The 21,345-nt window shown below is 48.2% G+C and overlaps 2 protein-coding genes across 5 annotated transcripts in view; both read right to left on the bottom strand.

Annotated features, from left to right (window-relative positions):
• Window positions 1–3,701, bottom strand: part of BICD2 (BICD cargo adaptor 2) — a 113,798-nt gene extending 110,097 nt beyond the window's left edge. For all 3 annotated transcript variants that reach the window (XM_067303781.1, XM_067303782.1, XM_067303783.1), the window contains exon 1: window positions 3,163–3,701. In XM_067303781.1, coding sequence (XP_067159882.1) covers window positions 3,163–3,402 — 240 coding nt within the window. In that variant the 5' untranslated portion in view covers window positions 3,403–3,701. The remainder of the gene's footprint in view (window positions 1–3,162) is intronic.
• CHDH (choline dehydrogenase) overlaps window positions 1–21,345 on the bottom strand; it is a 463,978-nt gene that overhangs the window by 53,889 nt on the left and 388,744 nt on the right. The gene's annotated exons all lie outside the window — the stretch shown is intronic.

Below are 21,345 nucleotides of genomic sequence, written 5' to 3'. Positions count from 1 at the left end.
GACAGGACAGCTTAGCTTCATCAGGAAGACCTGAATTGCAAATACAAGGTGTACACAGATACCTCTACAAAACAGGGTACAGCTCTGAGGATGTCACCTGCCCACAAAACCATGGAGGTTAAGGCTGTGGAATTCTGCCACCACCTTTTGGGGAGAGGTACCCTGGCAGTAGACAAAAAGCTCTTGACACTGTAACAGCTGTAGCAAAAAAGCCCTTGTTCCAACAAACTATCAATACAGAGTTTCCATGCTCAGAGCCCATGTACCGCTGTAGGAATGGGGCCATGATAGAGGGTGCATTAGAACATGAAACAAATTAAAGTATATCCAAATTTACAACAACTGCCAGCAGGACAGGAGACTTTGCCATACGCTTGCACAGCATTCGGCATAATACGGCGTTGTACTATTGAGGGTTCTAGATGCGTTAGACAAGAACAAAGCAAGATTTAAAAAGACTGGGACTGCTGTATTTTAAAAGCCTGTGTGTAGTCACAATTAAGAAGCAAGAGATGCCCCTTTTCGAGGCAGATATTCCACCACCAATTCCTTGCCTTCTCCAGGAACAAACTTATGTAACCCACAGTGGAATTCCTTTAAATTGAAGCTTGATATGTGGCAAGTCTTGTGTGTAAGACTCTTCTAGTGGTGCCTGGGAAAAGCAAGAAGTTGCATAAACTGCAGAGAAGATAAACTCCTCCGAGAACATGCTTCATACATCTGCTAAAGGTTTAGCAGATCTAATGAAGACCAGATTCTTCCATAGCATCACAAGAAAGCTGGAGGAACAATGTTTTTCCCTGTGTAGGCTGAACAGCCGAGTCCTCAAGCTGTTCCCAGAACTGTCTGCCTCCCAGGTTCTGACTTAATTACAACAGGACATGCACACACAAAGCAAATCCTTCAGAATAATAAAAGCAAACAGGAGTGAATCACTGCTGATCCTACCATTTTCTTTTTTTTTTAAGAAAACTCTTTTACAACCATCTGAAAAGAAGCTGCATTCAAGCCTTTTTCCATCTGAAAGACAAAATATGTAAAGCCCAAGCACATACAGTATGGCCCAGTGAATAAAGCATTACCCGCGACTGAGGCAACCCGGCCTCCTTTCACAGTTCAGGCACTGGCTTGCTGAGCCAGTTTGGGCCAGTCAATCCACCTTGAAGAGCCCCGTTTCCCCATCCCATATACTAAACGGGTTTAAAGACGTTTCCTTCCTAAAGACGTTTCCTTCCCGTAAGCTTTGACTCTGTGACTCTCTCCTCCTTTTCAAGATGGCCTCTAACACCTTTACTGATATTTCTATTGTTGTAATTGAGTCAGTTTCAAGTGACTTTAGTTACACTGGTACAACAAATTAAACTGCATTTAGTTAACAAGTTTATAGCTATTTAATTCAAATAATTAACCTCTTTTGGTTATGCTGGTTTAACATAATAAAAGCAAAAAGGCTCCATTTACAATTCCAAAAGATACACAGGCTGCAGGAAGTGAGGAGGTTCACAGGGTTTGCTGAAATTTTACAAACCCATTTAGGAGCATTTACTTCCACTTTGAAATGGCATATTTTGATAAAGCTTCAAATCCATTTCAAACTGACATGAGCTAAACCAAAGACTGATCAGACGCAGTTTGCACTGGTCAATTAAATCCGCACATACTCACACCTGATCACATCAGATCTTTTACAATAAGGCAAGGCCTAGGTCTGTTCAAAATCAGCACAGGGTTTGCCTGCATAGAAACAGTCACCAAAATAACTACGGGCACAAGCAGATGAACAAGTTCCAATAGGACATACTATACGGCAAACTGGCAGGGGATCAGCTACTCTGTAATCAAGATAACTAACCATGAGTCTACATATTCTGGCATGTCAGTGCCACTCTGCGCATTGACTCTTCCTAACAAAGCTCTTTTCCAGTATCCTAGACCTCAAGAGGATCTTGCATGAGAAAGACTTATGCATCAGTTGACCTAATAAAACAGCATCTCATCCGACAAACCTTACATTACTTACAAATTACCCGAGAGGGGAGGTTTCCTTTAAAAAAAAGAAACCCACAGAACTGCACTGAAACAAAGCTGTGCCAACTACATTATTTTGGTGACGGAGGTCTGCATTAAGCAAGTCATTAATACCAACACAAGACTTCTCTAAGCTAGCTCCATAAAAAAGCAAGCATGCAATAATCACTTTGCTCCGTTCAGTCTGAAGAGGCATTCTGGCCCTCATCAGAGCCCTGCTCCTCACCGTCTGCCCTTCCCCTGCAATTCCTGCTCCTGTTCCCACACTGAGGAGGAGTACAATAATAGCACTAAGCAGACTGAGGCCTGCCAGAGCAAAGCTGCTGACTGCTCCAGTCCCAGCGCATCCTACTCACTAGGAGGAAGGGCTGCACTTGTTTGCTCAAGGCAGGCAAGAGGCTTGCTCTCCTTGCGGCAGACCTAAGGTTGACCTGTTTCCATCCCTTTTTGCCTTAGGATCTCGTAAGGGAAAGAAAAGCATTTCTCCACTTCCCTTCCTCCCTCGGGAAGAAAAGAGGGGTTAGAGGCAGCAAAGCCTTTTCTTCCATTAGCCTTCTGGTCTCAAGGTAAAATGCAGCTACCTTTTAAATCGCTCATTTTGGAAAGGAAGGGGGACAGGTTTAACTGAGGCCTTCAAATTCTGATGAGGGCATTCATCTGACTCTCGGATAGCCTAACAGCAGCGGGACCCCCGTGGGAAGACCAGGGTCCCCCTGCTGCCATGCCCTCGAGGGCTCGCCCAGAAGAGGGGCAGTTACTTGGGTGCGGTACTGCCACTCTGCTTCCCGGCGGCTGCAGGTGAAGCCGCGCCGCAGAGCTCCGGCACACGCCGCCGCGGGGCCGGCACGCCGCGCTGCCCCGGCGCTGCGGCGGACGGGCAGCAGCAACGGGCGCCCGGCGCGGCTTTCCTGCCCCTACCGGGAGAAAGCTCGTTAATTCGCTGGTCTCCACAGACCGCTCGCGGGACAACGTGCGCATTAAGGAGCCGTGCTCAGCTCTGCACAAAGCCGGCTCCGCAGCCGGGATTTAAGTATAGCAACGGCGCGGCCGCCGCAGCCGCAGCTCGCCCGCCCCTGCCCTCCGCTCCGCTCCGCCGCTGCCCCGGCGGGGGCTCCCCGCGGCGGCCTCCCTCACCTCCTTCAGCTGCTCCATCTCGGTGCGGATGGTCTCGTACTCCACCTCCAGCTCCTCGTACTGCTGCTTCAGCTGCTGCTTCTCCTCCAGCACCGCCAGCCCGTACTCCGCCGCCTGGATCTTCTCCCGGGTGGTCTCGCCCAGCTCCTGGAAGAGCCGCTTGATCTCGCCCCGCAGCCACTCGGGCTCCGACTCCATCACCAGCTTGGCGTACTCCTCCTCCTCCATGGCCAGCGACATGTCGACGGCGGCGGCGGCTCACTCCAGCCGGGGCACCGCAGGCAGGCGGCGCGGGCGGGCACCAAGGGCGAACGCTGAGCCCGGCCGCCGCTTTTAAAACCGCCGCAGCGCGCAGGCGGCCATGGCGCGCCGTCCGCCAGCAGAGCCCGCTCGGGCTGCCATGAAACGGCGAGCGGAGCTGCGGTGGGGTGCGGTGAGGTGAGGCGAGGCGCCGCCAGCCCCCCGCGCCGCCGCTGCGAGACTCGCCGCGAGCGCCAACCGCAGTGAAATCATTCAAAAGCAACGGCCGGCCGCCCGCCCCGCGGCATTGTGGGGCGTGTAGTCCGCGCGCCCGCCGCCGCCCCGCGGGGCGCCCGGCCCGCCGGACTACACCTCCCACAATGCGCCGCGAGGCGGAGAGGCGGGGGGCGGCGGCGGGCGGCGGCCGCGCCCCGCGGGCGGGGCAGAGCGGCCCCTGCTGGGCGCGGCGGGCGCCGCCCCACGGGGCGCCTGCTGCGGCCGTTGGCTGCCCGGGAGCGCGGCGGGCGGCGGCGGCGGCTTTCGTGACTGACTGCGCGGGGCGGCCTGTCCTGGGCGTCCTCGCCGCAGTCAGGCCCTGAGAAGGGCCGTAGCCATTAATGTGTATAGGCCCCCGTGCGCCACGCCTGCCCGAGGCACGAGGGCCGCTCGCGGGCCGCCGTCTTCTCGCGAGGGCGTTCGCCACGGTGGAGGCGCGTGTGGGGCCTAGCTGCAGCTTCCCCTGCTGCCCGCTGGCGCCTCGCTGGGCGCCTCCGCCTGCCCTCGGCCCCGGCACCACCGAGCCTCGGCCCGCGGCAGCCGCCCTCCAGCACGGGGGACACGGGCCTGGGAAGGGAAGGCCAAGGGGCTCCATTACGCGGTCGCCCACTTTGCTCACCAGCGTATTTAAGACTATTTAAAGGTCGATAGCTCGCGGGCACAAGGGTAAAGACGGAAGAATGCCAAAATTTAGATCAGTTACAGAAAACCAAGCAAAAGGAAAGTTCTCACGGGCATGCGATGAAGTGTCGTGTTGCCTCTGAGACCTTGATCCAGGAAAGCATTTAAAGCACCTTCATAACTTTAATCACGTGAGGAGTCACGCTGAATCAATCTGTTTGAAGTTATGGCACATACTTAAATGCTTTGCTGGATTGAGGTCGAAAGGAATGTGCCCTGCAAGAGTTACAACTGAGAACAGATCTGGAAGGGGCTCAAGTCTGTGAGCAGTACGACTAGAATATAAGCAATAAAGCATATAAGTAAGAAAAAAATGCCAGGACTTTACCTGTACAGCATCTTAACTGAATTGAATATATTTATATTAAGTTAAGGGTTATTTCACAATTGCAGTAACAGCTATGTTGCTATGAACACAGCCTTAAGAATTCCAAGGGCTAAATATACTCTTTAAGGGACTAATGCATCAGCCACAGTATCAAAAAATAAACCTAATTCATCACAAGCAAGACTGTAGCAAAAAAAAAAAAAAAAAATCACCCCAATGCATACTTCCCTAGCTTTTAGCTCCTTGCTAATGAAACTTTTAGGATGGCTGGAAGTCAGAAGGCTTCTGAAGCAGTTGCATATAAAAAGACCACTACTTCGCACTACTAATAGCAGTAATGTGTGGGGACAGACTCACGTATACAGTGGGGTGGTTCTCTTTTCCTAGAATGTGTGATAGGCCACACCAACATGGAAAGAATGAACTATTAACATTAGAAGTATTGTGTTTTAGCCCCAGTGTGATTGACATCTGCACACGAGAACTCTGAATATCCGATTTGTTTCCAGTGTTTCAAAGCTCCAACACAGTTGCTCCATCAAGCAGTTCTCCATCTATTAATATGGAACAGAAGACCTGCATTTCCCAGCATCGTCTTGGGATAAGCACATTCACAGCATGAGATGCTCATATACTACAGAACAGGCCTGACAGAAGTATTGAAGAGAAATGTTGCAGCAAGTTCAATTGGCATAAATAAATGTGAGACAATAATATCTAAGCAATCTTTACCACACTGCTTGAAAAAGGAGTTGCTAATTGGTGGGAAAACGTGATCAGCTGCTGCTATGTGTTATACCATTGTGAAGGTATGATGGCAAACAGAGTAAGCAGGCACAGAAATTAGGATAATCACTTCTCCACCATGGGTAGAATTAATTTCTAAAATATATGAAGGGCTGAACAGAGCCAAATGCTTCTCTTAAACCACTGTAAGTCACAAGCAGCTCCATTAAAGTCAGTGTGAATGTGATCCTGCTTTATACCAGTGCAGGGGAGATGACTGCTTGACCCTCTCTGTCTGCATGAGAACTTGTCTAACTTGCTCGCTGCTTCATCCTCTTTTAGCGCAGCAAATACAACTCAGAATTTCTTCCAGTGTCAGAAATAATGGTAATGAACTGGTAAGCAGATGCCAAACATAATAAAAGCAATTACATGTTTGAGCACCCCATGAGCTCTAGAACATAAAGCACCATCTTTGCTTATAGCTGCAGGGTATTTTCAAGCTACTTTCAACTTCTGCCTGTGTTCATCATGCTCTATCTTGATACGTATAAAAATGTATCCCTTTAATAAACCGTTTAATGTCCAAATTCTGTCTCTTAGTCATGAAACTGCCTTGGCCAATTTTTGTCAGGGCTCTGACACTGCCTGGAGCTCCACGTGCCTCACGTGCAGGGACATGCTTTTCCCATGAGCACTGGCATGATACTCAAACAGTGGCCTGAATCTAAGAAGTAACAATTAAATGTGCTCAGCCCATGGCATGCATGTGAAATTCCTTTAGCTTTTTATTTTCAAAATTCCTCAAGAAAGATCTTTGTTGATGGCAAATGCATGTCTAGTTGGCCTGAGCCAATGCTCATATACCCTCTCTATAATGAGTATCTCAGCACTGGTACATTGCTAGGCTTTTTATTTTTCCTCTGAAGTCATGTCGACTCCAGGTGCCAATGCTCATTTAAAATCTCTATCTGTTACTGTTAGGCACTCCCTTGGCCTACCTGTGATCTTACATCATTTTCAGCTGGTGCAAAACACTCTGGTGCCTTCAATAAATTTGTGCCATGCAGCTGCAGTTGCCTGGCTCACTGATTGCTAAAGCCCTAGGCCACCCCATTTCGTGCGAAACTCTTTGCATTCACTTCCCCTCCATTACCCCCTAGGAGAGCTGCTAACCCAGCAGCAGCTCTGATTCCCACCAGCAGGACAGTAGTTGTGGGTGGCACTGGCCCAGCAATGATCCGAGGGAGGAGATGGCCTGTTGGCAGGGCACACGCCACCTGAACTGCCACGCCAGCTTTCCCCTTTACTTTCCAACTTCCACCTGAAACCTGAGACTGCAGCATTTTTTTTATTTTTTTTTCAAGGAATGTGCTGCATTGGCAAATTCTAGCATTACACCCCAACGGGATCCATTAAAATCTGAGTAGTTATTTCATAATGAATTTTGCAGATTTGGGCTTAGATGCAAAGAGATGCCTCTGACAGTGTCCTCAGTGGGAGAAGCTGCATCCGATGAAGAACTAAGGCAAAAAGATAGATAGAGAGGGCCAAAAGATGAGGTGTCATTTAGGTTCCCTTAAAGTCAGTGAAGCTTCCTTAAAGTGACTTATAATCCCTCAACTCAGGTGTCCTGGGGAGTTAACAAGGTGTAGCCTACGCGCTAGGAAGCCAGCAAAATGCATAATGATGTGTAAATTAATGAAATCCCCTTCTTCCAAACCAAATCATACAACAGCTCTGTGGTGAAAATCTTGCACCAGCTCAGGATACCTTAAACCCCGTTAGTGGGGTGAGTAACGCTAAGGCAGCCCCAGGAGCGGAAGGGGAGGTGTGTTGTGCCTCAGCCCCCAGCCAAGCTCAGCCGAGGTGTCGGAGGCGACCTCCTGCTTACGGATCTCCTCAGGCTCAGGCTGCGTTCAAAACCCTGCCTCCGCCATGGGTTGCTCGAGAAATGCCAACGCCAAAATGGCAGGAGTTAGAACTCTCCGTTTCCAGATGGAATTGATACGAACACCAAGGCTTAATGTTATTTCCCTAAAATGCAATTCTCCTGTAAAGGCTTCTCCACTGTCTTACATTGGATTTATGCTGCTGTAACACAGTGACTGTCCCTGAGCAAACTAGAACATTTTGGAGGGTTATATGCATTCTGATTCCTTTTTAAACCCAAGCGAGGAAAATAAAAATATTGTTTATGAGATTCCCCTCCCTGCTATGTTTTCAATTATTAATAATTCTTCTCAAATCTGTCATAGTTTCTGTTTTTCTTTTTTTTTTCCCCTTATCAGTAGCATTGCTAATCCCAAGCATTCACAACTGGTGAATCAGTAAGTTATTTTTAATAATAAACACTGGATTGTTTTCTTTTGCCTCTTACTTTCTGAGCCTTCATTGGGCTCAGGTTTTTCTCTGTCACCCCGGACTAGAAAAAACTTGTCTAACTTTCTGTGCTGCTTCTTTTTAGAAACTAAAATCTGCACTTACTGATTTGCCCTCAGGACGTGGGGCTTCCATACCCATCCTGAATTTGCTACGTGTATGATTAAATTGTGAGAACTGTCTAGTATTTGAGATAATTAATAGAGTTGAGCTAATCAACTTATCATACTTCAGATTGCTTCACTTGATAAATATTTGTATTCTAGGTAGTTCTTAAAACCAAGATTCGTTGCTAGGTTTCATACTATGCAATTTTGCTGAAGTGCCTTGTCCAAGATGCAAAGGAAAATGTCCAGCAGCATTTGCGAATATCTCAAAAGCTATTTCAAAAGTATTTCTGGGCAATTTTGGAAAACTGGAGTGGCTTGTCAAAGCTAAGGTGTCCAGATCATTCAAGATAACGATGTTACTGTAATGAAAGCTTGTCATGACGGCATGCTTGCAGCCTGGCCTGTGCCCGTAGCCTCCTCCTGTGCACAACCAGAGGGCCACTGCCCGTTTCTGGCACTGTTCCCTCTCAGTCTTTTTTTCTGTGCCTAAAACGGATGACCTGCAGACATGAGAATCACTAAAACAAACTTTTTTTTTTCCTTTGGATTAGTTCAAATGTACCAAAATAAGGCCAGCCAGCACATCATTGTTTCATTCTCCTTTTATCCACTGTATTTGTACAAAGCTCAGCTATAACAAATCGCAGCATGAAAACCCAGCCCTCTTTAAACTGACCCCGAAAGAGCCGTAGCAAACTCTCGGGCGAGCATCACCCTGTGCTGTGCGCACACGCACTCTCGCAGCCACGTCACTCGTGCCCTCCCCGATCAAGGGAATTAATATTCTGCGCCTAGACATGTGCACATGGGCCACTGCAAATTCAGGATTATGGCTATTCCTACGGAGAAGCAGATGACATTATCTGATTGCTCGACAGCTCTCCTTGCTGCCCCTCCACAGCGTCTGCTCAGGCGACCTGAGGGAAGAGCCTTGCTGGAGGGAGGCAACGTGGGAGCGAGGGAGGGAGGGAGGGAGGGCAGGGGGGAGCAGCGTTCCCGCAGCTGCGGAAGATAATTAGCTCCTGCCCGGGAGGCCTCCAGCCCTCTCTTGGTTCATAAGCTTGTGCATGTAACAGATTTTCCACAGTCCCGCATTTCTTCTCTGTTTTCTATTTAAGAAAAAAAAAAAAAAAAAGCTCTTTTAAACAGGGGTGTGAACACTTTGGGTCTGGCTAGATGTTTGGTTAAGGTATGATAGTGGCTTTCTTAAACAAAACACGCTTCAGAATAGGAACCTGAGAGGCTCAGGTAGCTTGAAAATATTTATTCCAGTTACTGAAAACTCAGGATATTCATTGCTAACTGCTGAACAGGGGGGAGTTTGGTGAGTTAGTGGCAGAAAGCTGCCAGAGGTAACATCTGCATGCAAGAAATGAGCAGAGGAATTACAGACATTTGTCACGAAACTGAATTCTTAAGATGTCTAAGCATCAGGAGAAAAATGTGACTTAACTTTCAAGATCTGATGGCATGCCTTGGCCGGATTCGGGGAGCATGCAGCAAATTTGGGGATTGCTCGTTGACCCGGGCGGCTGGATATCCAGGCTGATAAGTGCCTGGCCTATTGCCAGGACTCGCAAGGGAGGAATGACCGGAGGGCCCAAATACCGGTATGTCTGGCACACCATCTGCGAGGCGTAGCGAGCAGCAGATGCTCAAGATACTTTCTTGCTCTGCCAGGGTGAAACAAGCGGGAGAAGGAGGGAGGATTTTTTCCCCCAGACATTTTCTTGCTTTCTGCTCTTGCCCTTGTGCCGCGAGCCTGGCTGCTCCCTCGTCGCTGCTGGTAGGGCATCGCTCCCTGGCTTTTCCACATTTTTCTTCCTTGGTCTCATTCAGCTGAGAAAGGCTTATCGATTGCGCCAAGGTGTGATGAGTTAAAGCAGAGCCAAAGAGTTCAGGAGACCGTGACTGGCTTTTGGCCTGGGTTGGTGGCGAGGTGGTGGGACGCCCCAGTGGCGGCGGTGGCTGGAGGTGCAGGGACCGGGCGTCCCACGGACGCTCGCGGAGCTGCCACCCGCAGCGCGGCGGCTGCAGCCGCGGGCGCCTCGGCGCCACGACCCGGCAAGGCTTTGGCGGCCCTGCAGCCCTGCCGCAAGGGCCGGGGCAGCCCGAGGGACCGCGTCGCCGCTCCGCAACCGGGCTGCAGACAAGCACCGTGCTTGGGCTTCGCGCTGTTGCACGCGCGGGGGAAAATGTGCCCTTTTAAATCATCTTTGCAAACCCGACTGACAAGCAGTAAATAAGCTGCCGTTACCCAGTCGCTTTTGATGAGGTAAACACACCCTTATTTGGATTTAACCAAACCTGTTTCATTTCAGATAAATCATCTAGGCACATGTTTAAACTAAAGCAAAACAAAAGCCCACACAGTGGGGTGTACCAGTGTAACAAAGCGGGTCACTGCATTGCTATTTCTCTCTTTTTTTTTCTGTCTTCCTTTTCCTATTATAACCCAAAGGGGCTCAGGTGCCAAAGGTCACCTACAGGGGAATAACACAGCTTTGCAGTTACGCAGAAATGTAGCCTGTGCTTAGGCAGGGGCAGATTTTTGCTCTTCTGCGTACAAATATGGGATAAGTATAGTAACTGTGAGAAAAGAACTTTATATATTTTCTCTCTTCTCACAAGCTCTGCCAGGCGCAGCTGGAGCCTGCCTTTGCTTGCACTGTTACGAGCAGCAGGAATTCCTCTGAAGTCAGTCAAATTACTCCAAATTTATATGGACTGGGCAAAATCAGTGGATCAGAGTTTTGGCCCCGCAGAGGACACGTGTATAACACTGATGGCACGCGGCGACTTCGGCGTCTTGAACGAATCTCCAAAGATCCCCCCGCAACACGATGATGTCCCAGGACGCAGCCAGCACCTCCTCCTACATCATTTTTCCTACAGAGCTGATCTGGGAGAAACAGATGGGGAACACTTCTGCAGTCACATATTTCCTCAATGCTGGAATATCTTCCTGGCTATAGTATGAAATAGAGCATTTGCCCCTCACTGTAAATGGCGTCTGCAGCGCTGCAGCCGCGTGGCCGTTGCACGCGGCGACTTTGGGAGCTCGGCGAGGTGTGAAATGGCTGCGCTTCCTTCGCTGACCACCTTGTCTTGTTCTAAGCACGGTGTTCCTCAGTGCCAATATTCTAGATCAGATTAAGGAAAAAAAATCAGTGGAATTAATTCCATTAATTAAAAAGCTATTTATCTAAATAAGGCACAGCAGGTCCGAGTTCGTTGTTATTTTCCCTCAGTGTGTTATATACAGATAAGGGCTCCCAATTACAAGATCATCAGGTTTAAACAGAAAGAAATCAGAAGGCTGATGAAGCCACGTAGGCTGGTAGCGAAGCAAAGGTGTTTCATTTCGGAAAGAGGGAACAACTTCCCGGCAGAGGTGTGCGGAGAGACCACGGCGTGCATGGCCAGAGCTGCCAGAGACCCAGCTCACTGGCAGCAGAATCATAAGGGAAACAGGGTGCGATCCAGAACTTAGCTAAACTGATCAGTGGGTTTAGCACTGAGCTAGTGGATTACAGAACAGGCATGTACTATTTTTTGGTGAATATTATATCCCCTTATGTATTCTGGGAATTCACAGATATAATTGATATCTGCTGTAATTCCTGTATTAATTACTAATAACGTGAATTTGCATAGCGCTCTTGCAAAAGGAATGAAAATGTTTTATCAAAGCAAAATTTATCGTTGTAGTCCATTTCAGCACCTGGTAATCCTGAAGCAGGGTTAAATTTTAACCCTTGGAAATACTGCTATGTGGACTTAAGACTGTAATAGCAGGTTCCTATTTTATACATCCATCTTAGAAATAAATAGATTTATATCTCAGCCTTCGTCTTTTGCTGTCTGTCCCTCTGCTCCAGCCTTCAGATAATGCTGCCTTTCCAGAGCTGATTAAAAACACCTGCTATCAAAAAGAACTGCCCCCCTCCCCAAACCAAAGGAAGGCAATCCCAAGCAACTACAAAAGTATCAGACATACAAAAAGGGATAATTTCTGAAGTGTTGACGTGGGCAGTGGTTTCACTGGCCACTATAAAACCCACAATTGTAAGTGCAATGAAATGCCTCTCTGCCCAGTTCAGAGGCCCCATCCCATGGGTGGGTTCAGGGGAACAAGGAAATAAAGCACCAGGTTAATTGTGACTTGTTAAACATAACCATTAAACAACTAGACCGTAATGGGGTACTTTCTGTAGCTATAACAGTTTTATATGTCTGGATTATTTTCTAAAGTGGCCTTTGTGTAGGTACAAAGCAGCCGGGGGGGCTGTTGGTGCGGGGTGCAGGCGCGGGGACGCGTAGCAGGGCTCTGCCTCTGCCTTTATTCACCCTCCTCACGCGAGAGCAGAGCTGCGCTCTCCGCACTGGAGACGCTCCTGGCGGACACCAAGACTCAGGTCCTTTCTACAGAGAAATATTGTTCTGAAAGAGCAAGAATGAGCCTACGTTTACACTGATAAAGAAAGCAGACATGCACTATTTTAAAAGCACATGCTTGTATCCACCAAAGTCAAATTCTTTGCCAGTATAAACACAATTAATTCCATAGGAAGATAAAAGCAGACATGGCACAGATTTTCCTAAGCAGTCTTCGTGGGACTAGAAACCTGCAGCTCGTGTCAGCCTACCGGGCTGGCCGCTACATTTCAAGAGAAGTGGTGCGCTCGCGTATTAACAAGTTGCCCGTTTTTCTCACAGCTGATTAGCTCTCCTTGTGCGATGGTGGGCTGTCAGTAATACGTAACAGGAGGTAACTGCTCACCACTCAGCCTGTATTCATCTACAGCGAGAGACAGTTTCCTGGGCAAGCTGTCTTGCAAGGAGCAGAAGCGCGAGAGAGGGAAAGAAGAAGGGTATAAAGAGCAGGAGAAGGAAGACAGCAGAATAAGAAACACAGCAGAGCAGGGGAGTTTAGTGCAAACTGGCTGCTGCTCTGCTCTTCCTCCCTGTGTCCCGTTTGCGCTCGGCCCCGGTCCATTGGACCCTTTCCTTCCCTCGCGCAGGACCGACGTCGGAGCAGAGCTGTCCGTGGCGGAGGATGCAGAGGTGCAGGTCTGCTGCTCTGCTCTCCGTGGTCATGCCAAGCGCAATAGTTTGCTTTGACAGGATTGAAATGGAGCATACCTAGGTCAAGAGGTATAAGGAAAGAGAATTAGACTTTTCCTTTCGTCCTCCATCAGGAAATATTATAGGCTGGCCAAAGCATGAGCTACATCTTTTGTTATCTGAAAAAAGACTAGTAAGGGGAGGGAAAGAGGTGAAAGCCAAATTTGAAACCACATCCAGGGAACCGCAACCCTCCATCACCCTGTTGTGAAGCAAACCCACACGATTATACAGGTAATGTCATTCAATATGTAGCACAAATAAAAGATATGTTAATAGTCCTATTCTTGACTGGAATACCTTCTATTCTTCTAGGTGGTAATGAATGCAAATTAGATGGTAATTATAGCCCATTATTACAATGAGAAGGTCCACTGACAAAGTGCTACCATAAATGAAAGCCCGTGTGCCGCCTGTGATGCCAAGGATGTAATCAGCATTCTCCTGATCACGTTAAATATACCTAGTATACTGATATCCTGTATCTGCCCCAAATCTGTTCAGTAATTACACTTGAAAAAAGACTGGATACTTGTTAGTTCAGCGCAACTAGCTGTATTGTTGTCTTTCTTTAAGTTATCGTAGCCATTGATTCTTGGAGCACAGCATTTATCAGTATTTTACCCCTACACTTTGTTCCTTCCTCACAACTTGTGTTTCTTTCCCGTCTCTCTAAGCTCTCCGCGCTTCCCCGTCCTCCCTGCTCAGCTCAGCGCAGGGCGCAGCAAAGCGGGTGTCAGCCACCTGCCGAAAGCGCAGCCCCTAGCACAGTGACGTCCCAGTCACAACATTTCTAAAGCCATCAGCCTCGTTCTTTATCTGTAACCACTGAATATTAAACCCCTACTGCTTTAGGCCTTTTGCAGATGTGCTAATGATTTCACATTGCTACCTGAAGACAATCTCATGGACAGAAGAGTAAACCACATATTTTACTTGGCCACTTGAGTGCTGTGTAACATCTTTAACATGGCAATATATTGTTAGTATAATTCAATGCAAGGAAAATCAATATTTAGAAAAACTAAACAAACCACCTCGAACTGTCAAGTTGGGTTTTAAATATGTGTTTAGGAATAAGGAGAAGTTAGAAGTTGGGCCCAAGTTAAGACCAAGGAAAGCAGAGTTTTGACTAGAAGCATCTGTCTCAAAATGCAACACTGATTAGGCAAACCGCAGGCCAATTTCTGCAAAGTTATGTATCTGAATAACTTCAAAGACCTTATTCACATGAGTAAAATTCCTCACCTAAGTGTCTGCAGGATCCTGCTTCATGACAGGAGCCAGTGTGGCTGGAGAAGTGTTTTATATGGCTCTTTAACTCTTGTTAGTCCAGCGAGGAAGGGGACAGTGTCTCCCACTTTGATGTAACCAGATAAAAACACGTTAACTTGATGAATGTCATGGCATTTAACTCAAAACTAGACTAGCCTGAAGGAAATCATACAGCTTGAAGGTGTACCTTCTTTTATTACATAGCACTGCCAAATGAAATGGCACGGCGGGATTGACTTTTTATTGTCTGGGTGTTAACTCTGTGCTCTTCACAGCACGTCTTGCATATTCTGCATTCATCTAAGGTACCTGTTTGTAGGGGTTGCTCTTGAATAGCGTGCAGGAGTGCCTCTGGCCACATAGGGAATCTGTTTCTGTGAGCTGCCAGTAAGTCCGTTTTGTCTTTAGTGGAGAAAGAGAGTCAGGCCCCTGCCTGGGTCTCCTTACCTGTCAGCTGCAGGCACCCTCGAGCTCCTCAGTGGCTCTCAGGAGTTCCCCCATGATCTCGGACGAAGTCCCAGAAGATCCAGCAGCTCTCGAAGAGGAGCCCAGGGCTGCTTCGGCCAGCAGCTGCCTCCCTTAGCTGCTCTCTCGGAGCTCTGTAGCCTCTGCCTTTGTTAGCGGCGCTCAAATAGTCTATCTGAATATTTAATATAGATAACTATACTATATATACATAGCTTGATATCTGTATGGATAGCTGTGTAACAACTATACCTGAAATAACACTTATTTTCATGTAGAAGTATATATTCGTTTTGGGGAACAGCTCTGTATTCTGGGTGCTTGGTGTTTTGAATTCCCAGCTGTGATTTGGCTGTTCAGTAGTGTTAAAGTCAGTGGGAGCTGCAGGTCTGCAGTAAATCCGGTGAGCATAACGACGTGGACCCATAAAGCCAGGTACACAGAAGGCACTTTGCAACTCTGGCAGGTAGTCACAGCACGCTCAGCGAGGAAGAGGTCCAAAAGTCACAAATTCCTGTGCTAATCTCTAGAATACTCTTATCAATAAATGGGTTATCAAAAAAGTTGTGACTTGCTTCAGAGACAATAGTAAGATCTGACTTGATTTAACCTTTCAAGTAATAAATCCCATATCCTTTGCACTGTGGATGACTGCTCTCCGGAGAAGCAAAAGTGCCTCCTTTCGCTTCTGTGCAGCACAACACACTCCCCAAGGGAAAAGGCTTTGTACCTGCCACACTTCTGGCCTGCTGTAAACCCTCAGCAGTCGCTCAAGGCAGCGTTCACTCGCTCGCTCTGACATTGCAGCCTGGTTATCCGAGGGGAAAGCTAGTCGGAGCCATGGCCCTGTGATTAGTTGTATTGGGGGACCCGGAGACCCCTGGAGCCTGTGCAGCAAGGGAGAAAGATTTCAGAAGTAGAGGAAGAGATTGGACCCTGCTCAGTACCTTTGACAATCTCTCCCTAAAGGCATAACTCAAAAAGCCATTAATGGCGTAAAGAGTTTTCATTATTCGAAGCATGTTTATTGCATCTCTTTCCCCGGAGGAAAACAGCACCCAGCTGTGAAACGGGAGGCAGCTAATGGCTTGCAGCAGCGGGAGCTGGAGCTGAATGTATTTCCCTCTCTGCCGTCGGTACGAGGGAAAGAAGAGAGCTGCCAGCGCAGGGCCTGCCCGCGGGGGTAGCGCTGCTCCGACGCCCTCGAGTCCCTGCTCTCCTCGCTGCGAGGCAGCGCTGCTGGCCAGCACTGGCCCCGGCACCCCTCGCCCTGCGGCAGTGCCAGCACAAGCACCTGCCCCCGTTAAGGCCACCCTCGGGCAGCGAAGCTCGTCACCTTCCACCCGCACCGCGCAGCCACCCACGGTCCCACCACCCGGCCTGGCCCCACGGCGAGCGGCTCCCGCACCCCGCACCCGGCCAGCACAGGGGCGCTCCACGCCACGGCCCCACGACCCACCTCGCTTCAGCGGCTCCCAGAAAGAGCACACGGAGCGAGGAAAGCCTTATCCTGAGCCTGGCTCTCCCCTACGGCTCGCTGCCTCCCCAGAAGTCGCAGGGACCGTCTGCAGAGCACCCACCTTAATCTCACAGCCCCCTTGCAGGCTTTGCTCGTACCTGCAGGAGGAGAAGGCAGAGTCTCCCCCTGGAGTTTCCCCTCCCTACCACTGTCCGAGGGTTTTTCCCCCTTGACACTCTACTAGTATTAGTATTTTTCTTATCTCCTTCTTAGGTCTGGGGAAAAAAAGGGCTGGTAACTCAGCTGGGGACAGGCTGGCATGAATACTGCAATCGTTATTCTTGCAGGCCCTTCCTAAGCGCTGCCTTGTATTAATTGTTGCTTGTCTTCTCTTTTCCTTCTGTGTAGTCTTCCTTGAAAAATGCCACGCAGTCAGTTTGAATAATACCAGGCAGGTAAAGCAAGGCACATATAATTCCCATACCTTGTTCTCCACAGCCTCTTTCCAGCAGAAGAAAGACAGGATATCCCCTAATTGAATTTTTCATGTGGTTATTGCTATTAACCCTGACGCCGTGGCATAAACAAAGCAAACAAAAAGCAAATCATCAAGTGGCAGTAGAGGAAGGAATAAGGAGAATGGATTTCCCATCAAAGTCTAGGAAGGTGAGGAAAAGTCAGGAGGTTTCCTACTTCTTAACAAGCTAGCGTATACACAAAATTAATTAGGTATCTCGAGTTCCTGAGCTGACTTACAAGATGCTGACCATAAGGTTGCAATTTGCAAGAATAGATGCTTGCATTTATCTCTAAGTAGCATTTCCCTTTAGGAAAGGGCTGAGATTGAATCATGAACATCTCCAGCCTTGGAACTAAAGTCATTCTGAAGGAAATGCTGAAAGATGAGGTAGGAGGAATCATTTCACAGAGAGACTGATTAAAAAATACAAAGCCCATGCCTTTTATCTGCAAGGTTAGAATAAAATATAAAAATGGGAACATAAAGTGTACTTATTATATGGTCCTAACTCTTAGCATATGCCAATAATCTCCATTTGTAAGGTGAAATGAAGAGTCTGTTTGGTTTTACTGCTTCTGAAAACAAGCAAATACATTGGCAACTCCAGGCTTTGTACAGTATACGTGCTAGCTACGTCTGCACATCACTGTGACAGATTTTCCAAGCCAGTGATGAGCTCGGACAGAACTAAAACTTGCACGTTTCTCTGAATATTAATAAAATAAACAGCAAAAGAAAAAGATGATTTTCCACAGCTTTTACTCCTGATTCTGCGGCAGGCTCTGGTTACAGTTTAATTTTCCAGTTAGAAGAACTAAGGTGAGAGTGAGAACTAAGAAAGGGAGACTATTAGAAAGCTGAGATTTGTGAGGTACCCTTGGAGAAATCTTAATGAGACTTTGTGCCTTGGCCGCCTCGTTCCCCCGCTTCAGGAGACTATACTCTACTAAATTATTTACAGTCTATGTAAACTAAGAATGAGTGGAACCAGAGTGTTTGGAGAAACAGATGCTGAGGTTGCCCTTTCTTCCTTCTCTGCTCCTGGCAGATATATTATGTTCACAGCAAGACTGCGAGCCGGGGCAGCTATACTTGCGGGATTAAATTTCTCCTACATGCAGCTTTTTTATGCCATTCCCTCGTGCTGCTTGCCTTTCCCTTCCCTTTTGTAGGAACTGTCCAGTAAACCTTTAAAAGGCAAAACCCCACCTCGAGATCAAACAGTTGCAGCTGACCACAGCCTCCTTCACTGGAGCTGTGTCATCAAAGCCCTGGGTTTGATTCCCACCCGAATTCTTTCTCCTGCATGACTGCATTCCTCATCTTCCCACTTCAAACACTGCGCAGCGTGAACCCTGCTTTGTGACCGTACCTGGGCTATAAAAATATCATAGGGTACACTTGTTTTTTGCATATTTCCTGTATGCCTGGCCCCGGATGAGCTGGGCGAGCCGGGCTGGGTGAGCTTGCACCCGCCAGCACGCCGTCCTGCTGGATGGCCGCAGGCACGCGGCATTGCAAGGTACGCCCTCGCCGCTCTCCTTGGGCAGCACGGGGAACTGCCGCCTCCTGCCATACGCAGCCGGAGCTGTTGTGCCGTGCACGTGGACAAGGCCACGTTTTCAATGCCTCCGCGCGCCTGGGAAGCGGACTGGCTCTCCATGTCACAGAGCAGCTGTCTCCTGGGCTTCTCTCTGCCTCTTCTTTTTATTATGCTGGTGTTACACAAGGAGAGAAAGGAGAAAAGAAAGAGAAGATCACAATGTTTCATGCCAGCTGGGGCCCAACTATTTAGGCAAAAATTAGGAAATCTACAAAACACAGCAGCTGGTGGTGGGATCTCATCTATTTCCCTTATTACCTGGGTACCTTGCTCTGGTTCCCAAAATCCTGTTGTTGTAGTTGACTTTCTTGTTGCTCATGCCAGAGCTTCTTTGTTTCACTGTTATTCTAGCTAAATCCCAGTTGTCTGCTCTCTTGCATTTGTTATGATATCTATTTAGAGATGTGCACAGAGCGACTGCAGTTTAAACAGTACACGTGTGTCTCCCTGAGACCAGTCAGCCCAGGATGGCAGGGAGGTCTCTGCTGAAGCTTCAGGGCAATCCCAACTGCTGCAACATGGGAAAGCAGAAGTCACAGAGGACAAAACCTGGTGTAATGCATTTAAACAGGGAAGTTGCAAGTTGCCTAGGAAGATCTGTCATCATAGAGGAATTGCAGCTGAAACGACAGGCACTCAGCAACGCGGTATGGAAGTGGGAGAACCTGAGCAGTGAGCAACAGCTGCACCGGGATGGAGCTACATCCACACCTACTTTGGTGAAAGCAAGTACATCTTGCATCACAATAAATGGGCTTAGTCATATGTTCAAGTGCCAAGTGACTCCCTAAAATATTTAGTAATTAAAAAACATATCCAAGAAAAATGAAAATTTGTGGATGCAAAGTACTTTAGAGCAAAGTCACTGAAATGAATCCTCACCAGCTATAGCAAGGACAAGCCCTTTTTCTAGTATCTTTTGAGACTTAAAAGTATTTTGCTAACATTTTTGACCTATTGCTTAATGTTCCTCTCTCAGACAATTGTATCTGTCCTGCCTGTAACTAAGGAAATAGTAGCTGTAACGACCTTAGACAGATGATCGTGTCAGTTGGACATGGGTATGGATCTTGATCCCATCATTTTTTTCCAACCATGTCACTTAGATTTTTCTCTTTCAAGCACAGTTTTAGCTATGTTATTTTGTGGTAAAGAATCAGATTTGGCAGCTTGCCACAAGCAGAGATTTTTTTTTTTCCTAGAATAAAAGCAGCATAAAATGTCAAGATTCTAAGGGATTTATCCAGCCTTCGGACAAAAAAAAGCTTTATTTAAGACCAATTTTGTAAAGGCAAAAATATCAAATAGAAATTCTTCCCTTTCCATCTGGCACCATTGATTCAACAGGCCTTCAGCTGGCTTCTTGGAAACATTATTAACTGTAATTTCTACAGAGTAATGAAATGTAATCATCCCTGTCATAATAACACATACTCCCTAGCCTCCGGGCGCTGAAGGTAAGCATGATCAGACCTGAGACAAGAGCGCAGGAGAAAGAGGGCACAGGGATTACTGACATGGAGACAAGGGTAAAAGCAATTGCTCAAAGCTCTGAGCTTTTCTGGGAGGATTATGCAAAATAATTGCAGTGTGGGAACGCAGAAGGTGCCGGGAGAGCGCGGGGCAGCGGGGCGGGAGGACCAGCTGCGGGGGACCCAGGGGTGGCTGCGGCAGCGGCGCTGAAGCGCGAGGAGCGAGCAGGAGCGGCAGGGAGGCGGCAGGGAGGAGGCAGGGAGGAGGCAGGGAGGCGGCAGGGAGGCGGCAGCGCCTCGGCGGGCCTTCGGCACGCTCCCGCCCGAGACCCCGCTTGCTGCCGAGCCGCAGCGCTGCCACGCAGAGACAGCGCGGGATACGGGCCGCGTCACCCGGCGCCTCGGGCACGTCGTCCTCCCCGGAGAGCTCCCGGCTCCCCGCCGCGGCCGGACGAGCCCCAGCAGCGCCCCTGCTCCCCGGCAGCCCTGGGCAGCGGCCCGTCCGCGGGAGCCGCTCTGCCGGCTCGCGGCTCAACACCAGCGAAGGCAGCATCGGCAGGAAAGGCACGAAGCCAACGCTTACACAGTACTTGGTCTTTTAAAGGCAAGAGAAAAGAGAGAAGGAATAAAGAAGTAATGGGGGAGAGGATGGCAGAAATACAGACAAAACAAAAACAATGTTTTCACGCTGGCCCTGAGCGCACCGGCAGAAGAGGAGGGCAACAGTAACGCGTCTGGAGGAAGAGTCTCGCGGGCTCCCACGTCTGTGTGATGTTTCCTGCCTTATTCCCGCGGTCGAGCCTGTACAGCCCCCGCACAGGGATCGGATAACACTTCCATCTAGCGGACAGTCCGTCGGAGCTATTTTGTTTTGTATTAGTGCATGGGCCACAGGCCGTCCTTGACTTCTCACAAATTTATAGAAAATCATTTAAAACTGCTTTCTGATTCTTATTCTTCTTCAACACCAGCTGGGTATCAGCTCAGCTGGAGGAAGAGCACTGGGGCTTCTGCCTGCATGGGTATCCAAATTCAGAATGAATAGATACAGTTTTGAAGGCATAGGCTCCCCGCTAATGTAATACCTCGTAACTTTGCACTCAGCTATTTCATCCAGGAATGCCAGGGTGAAACTTAGGTAGGGCTAATAGGTTTAAATAGGTTTTAAACTTATGCTGAATAGTTTCCAAACCTACTTCCAGTTCCATCCAAGCTAATTTAAATTTTAGATCAACAACTAGATTAAAGCAAATTAGTGACTTACAGGCTAAGTAAAAATAGATTTAAAAAATCTTTTACACTATTCTGTGTATAAAGCCTAAATCACAGAAAAGCATTTTTCAAAGTGATAAAACTCAGTGTTGTAGAAGAAAGAAGAAGGAACTATTGGATCACCTTGGAAATACCCAACAGGGGTTTTTTTAGGAGAAGAAAAGTTTCTTCCATCTCGTCATACAACCACCACGGTAAATCCCTAAGAAACAATCTGTCAGCTTCGACACATTTAATACAGACTACA

Source organism: Apteryx mantelli, chromosome 12 (genome assembly GCF_036417845.1).
Source record: "Apteryx mantelli isolate bAptMan1 chromosome 12, bAptMan1.hap1, whole genome shotgun sequence".
NCBI classification, from domain to species: Eukaryota; Metazoa; Chordata; class Aves; order Apterygiformes; family Apterygidae; genus Apteryx; species Apteryx mantelli.
This window is presented reverse-complemented; position numbering and strand designations above follow the sequence as displayed.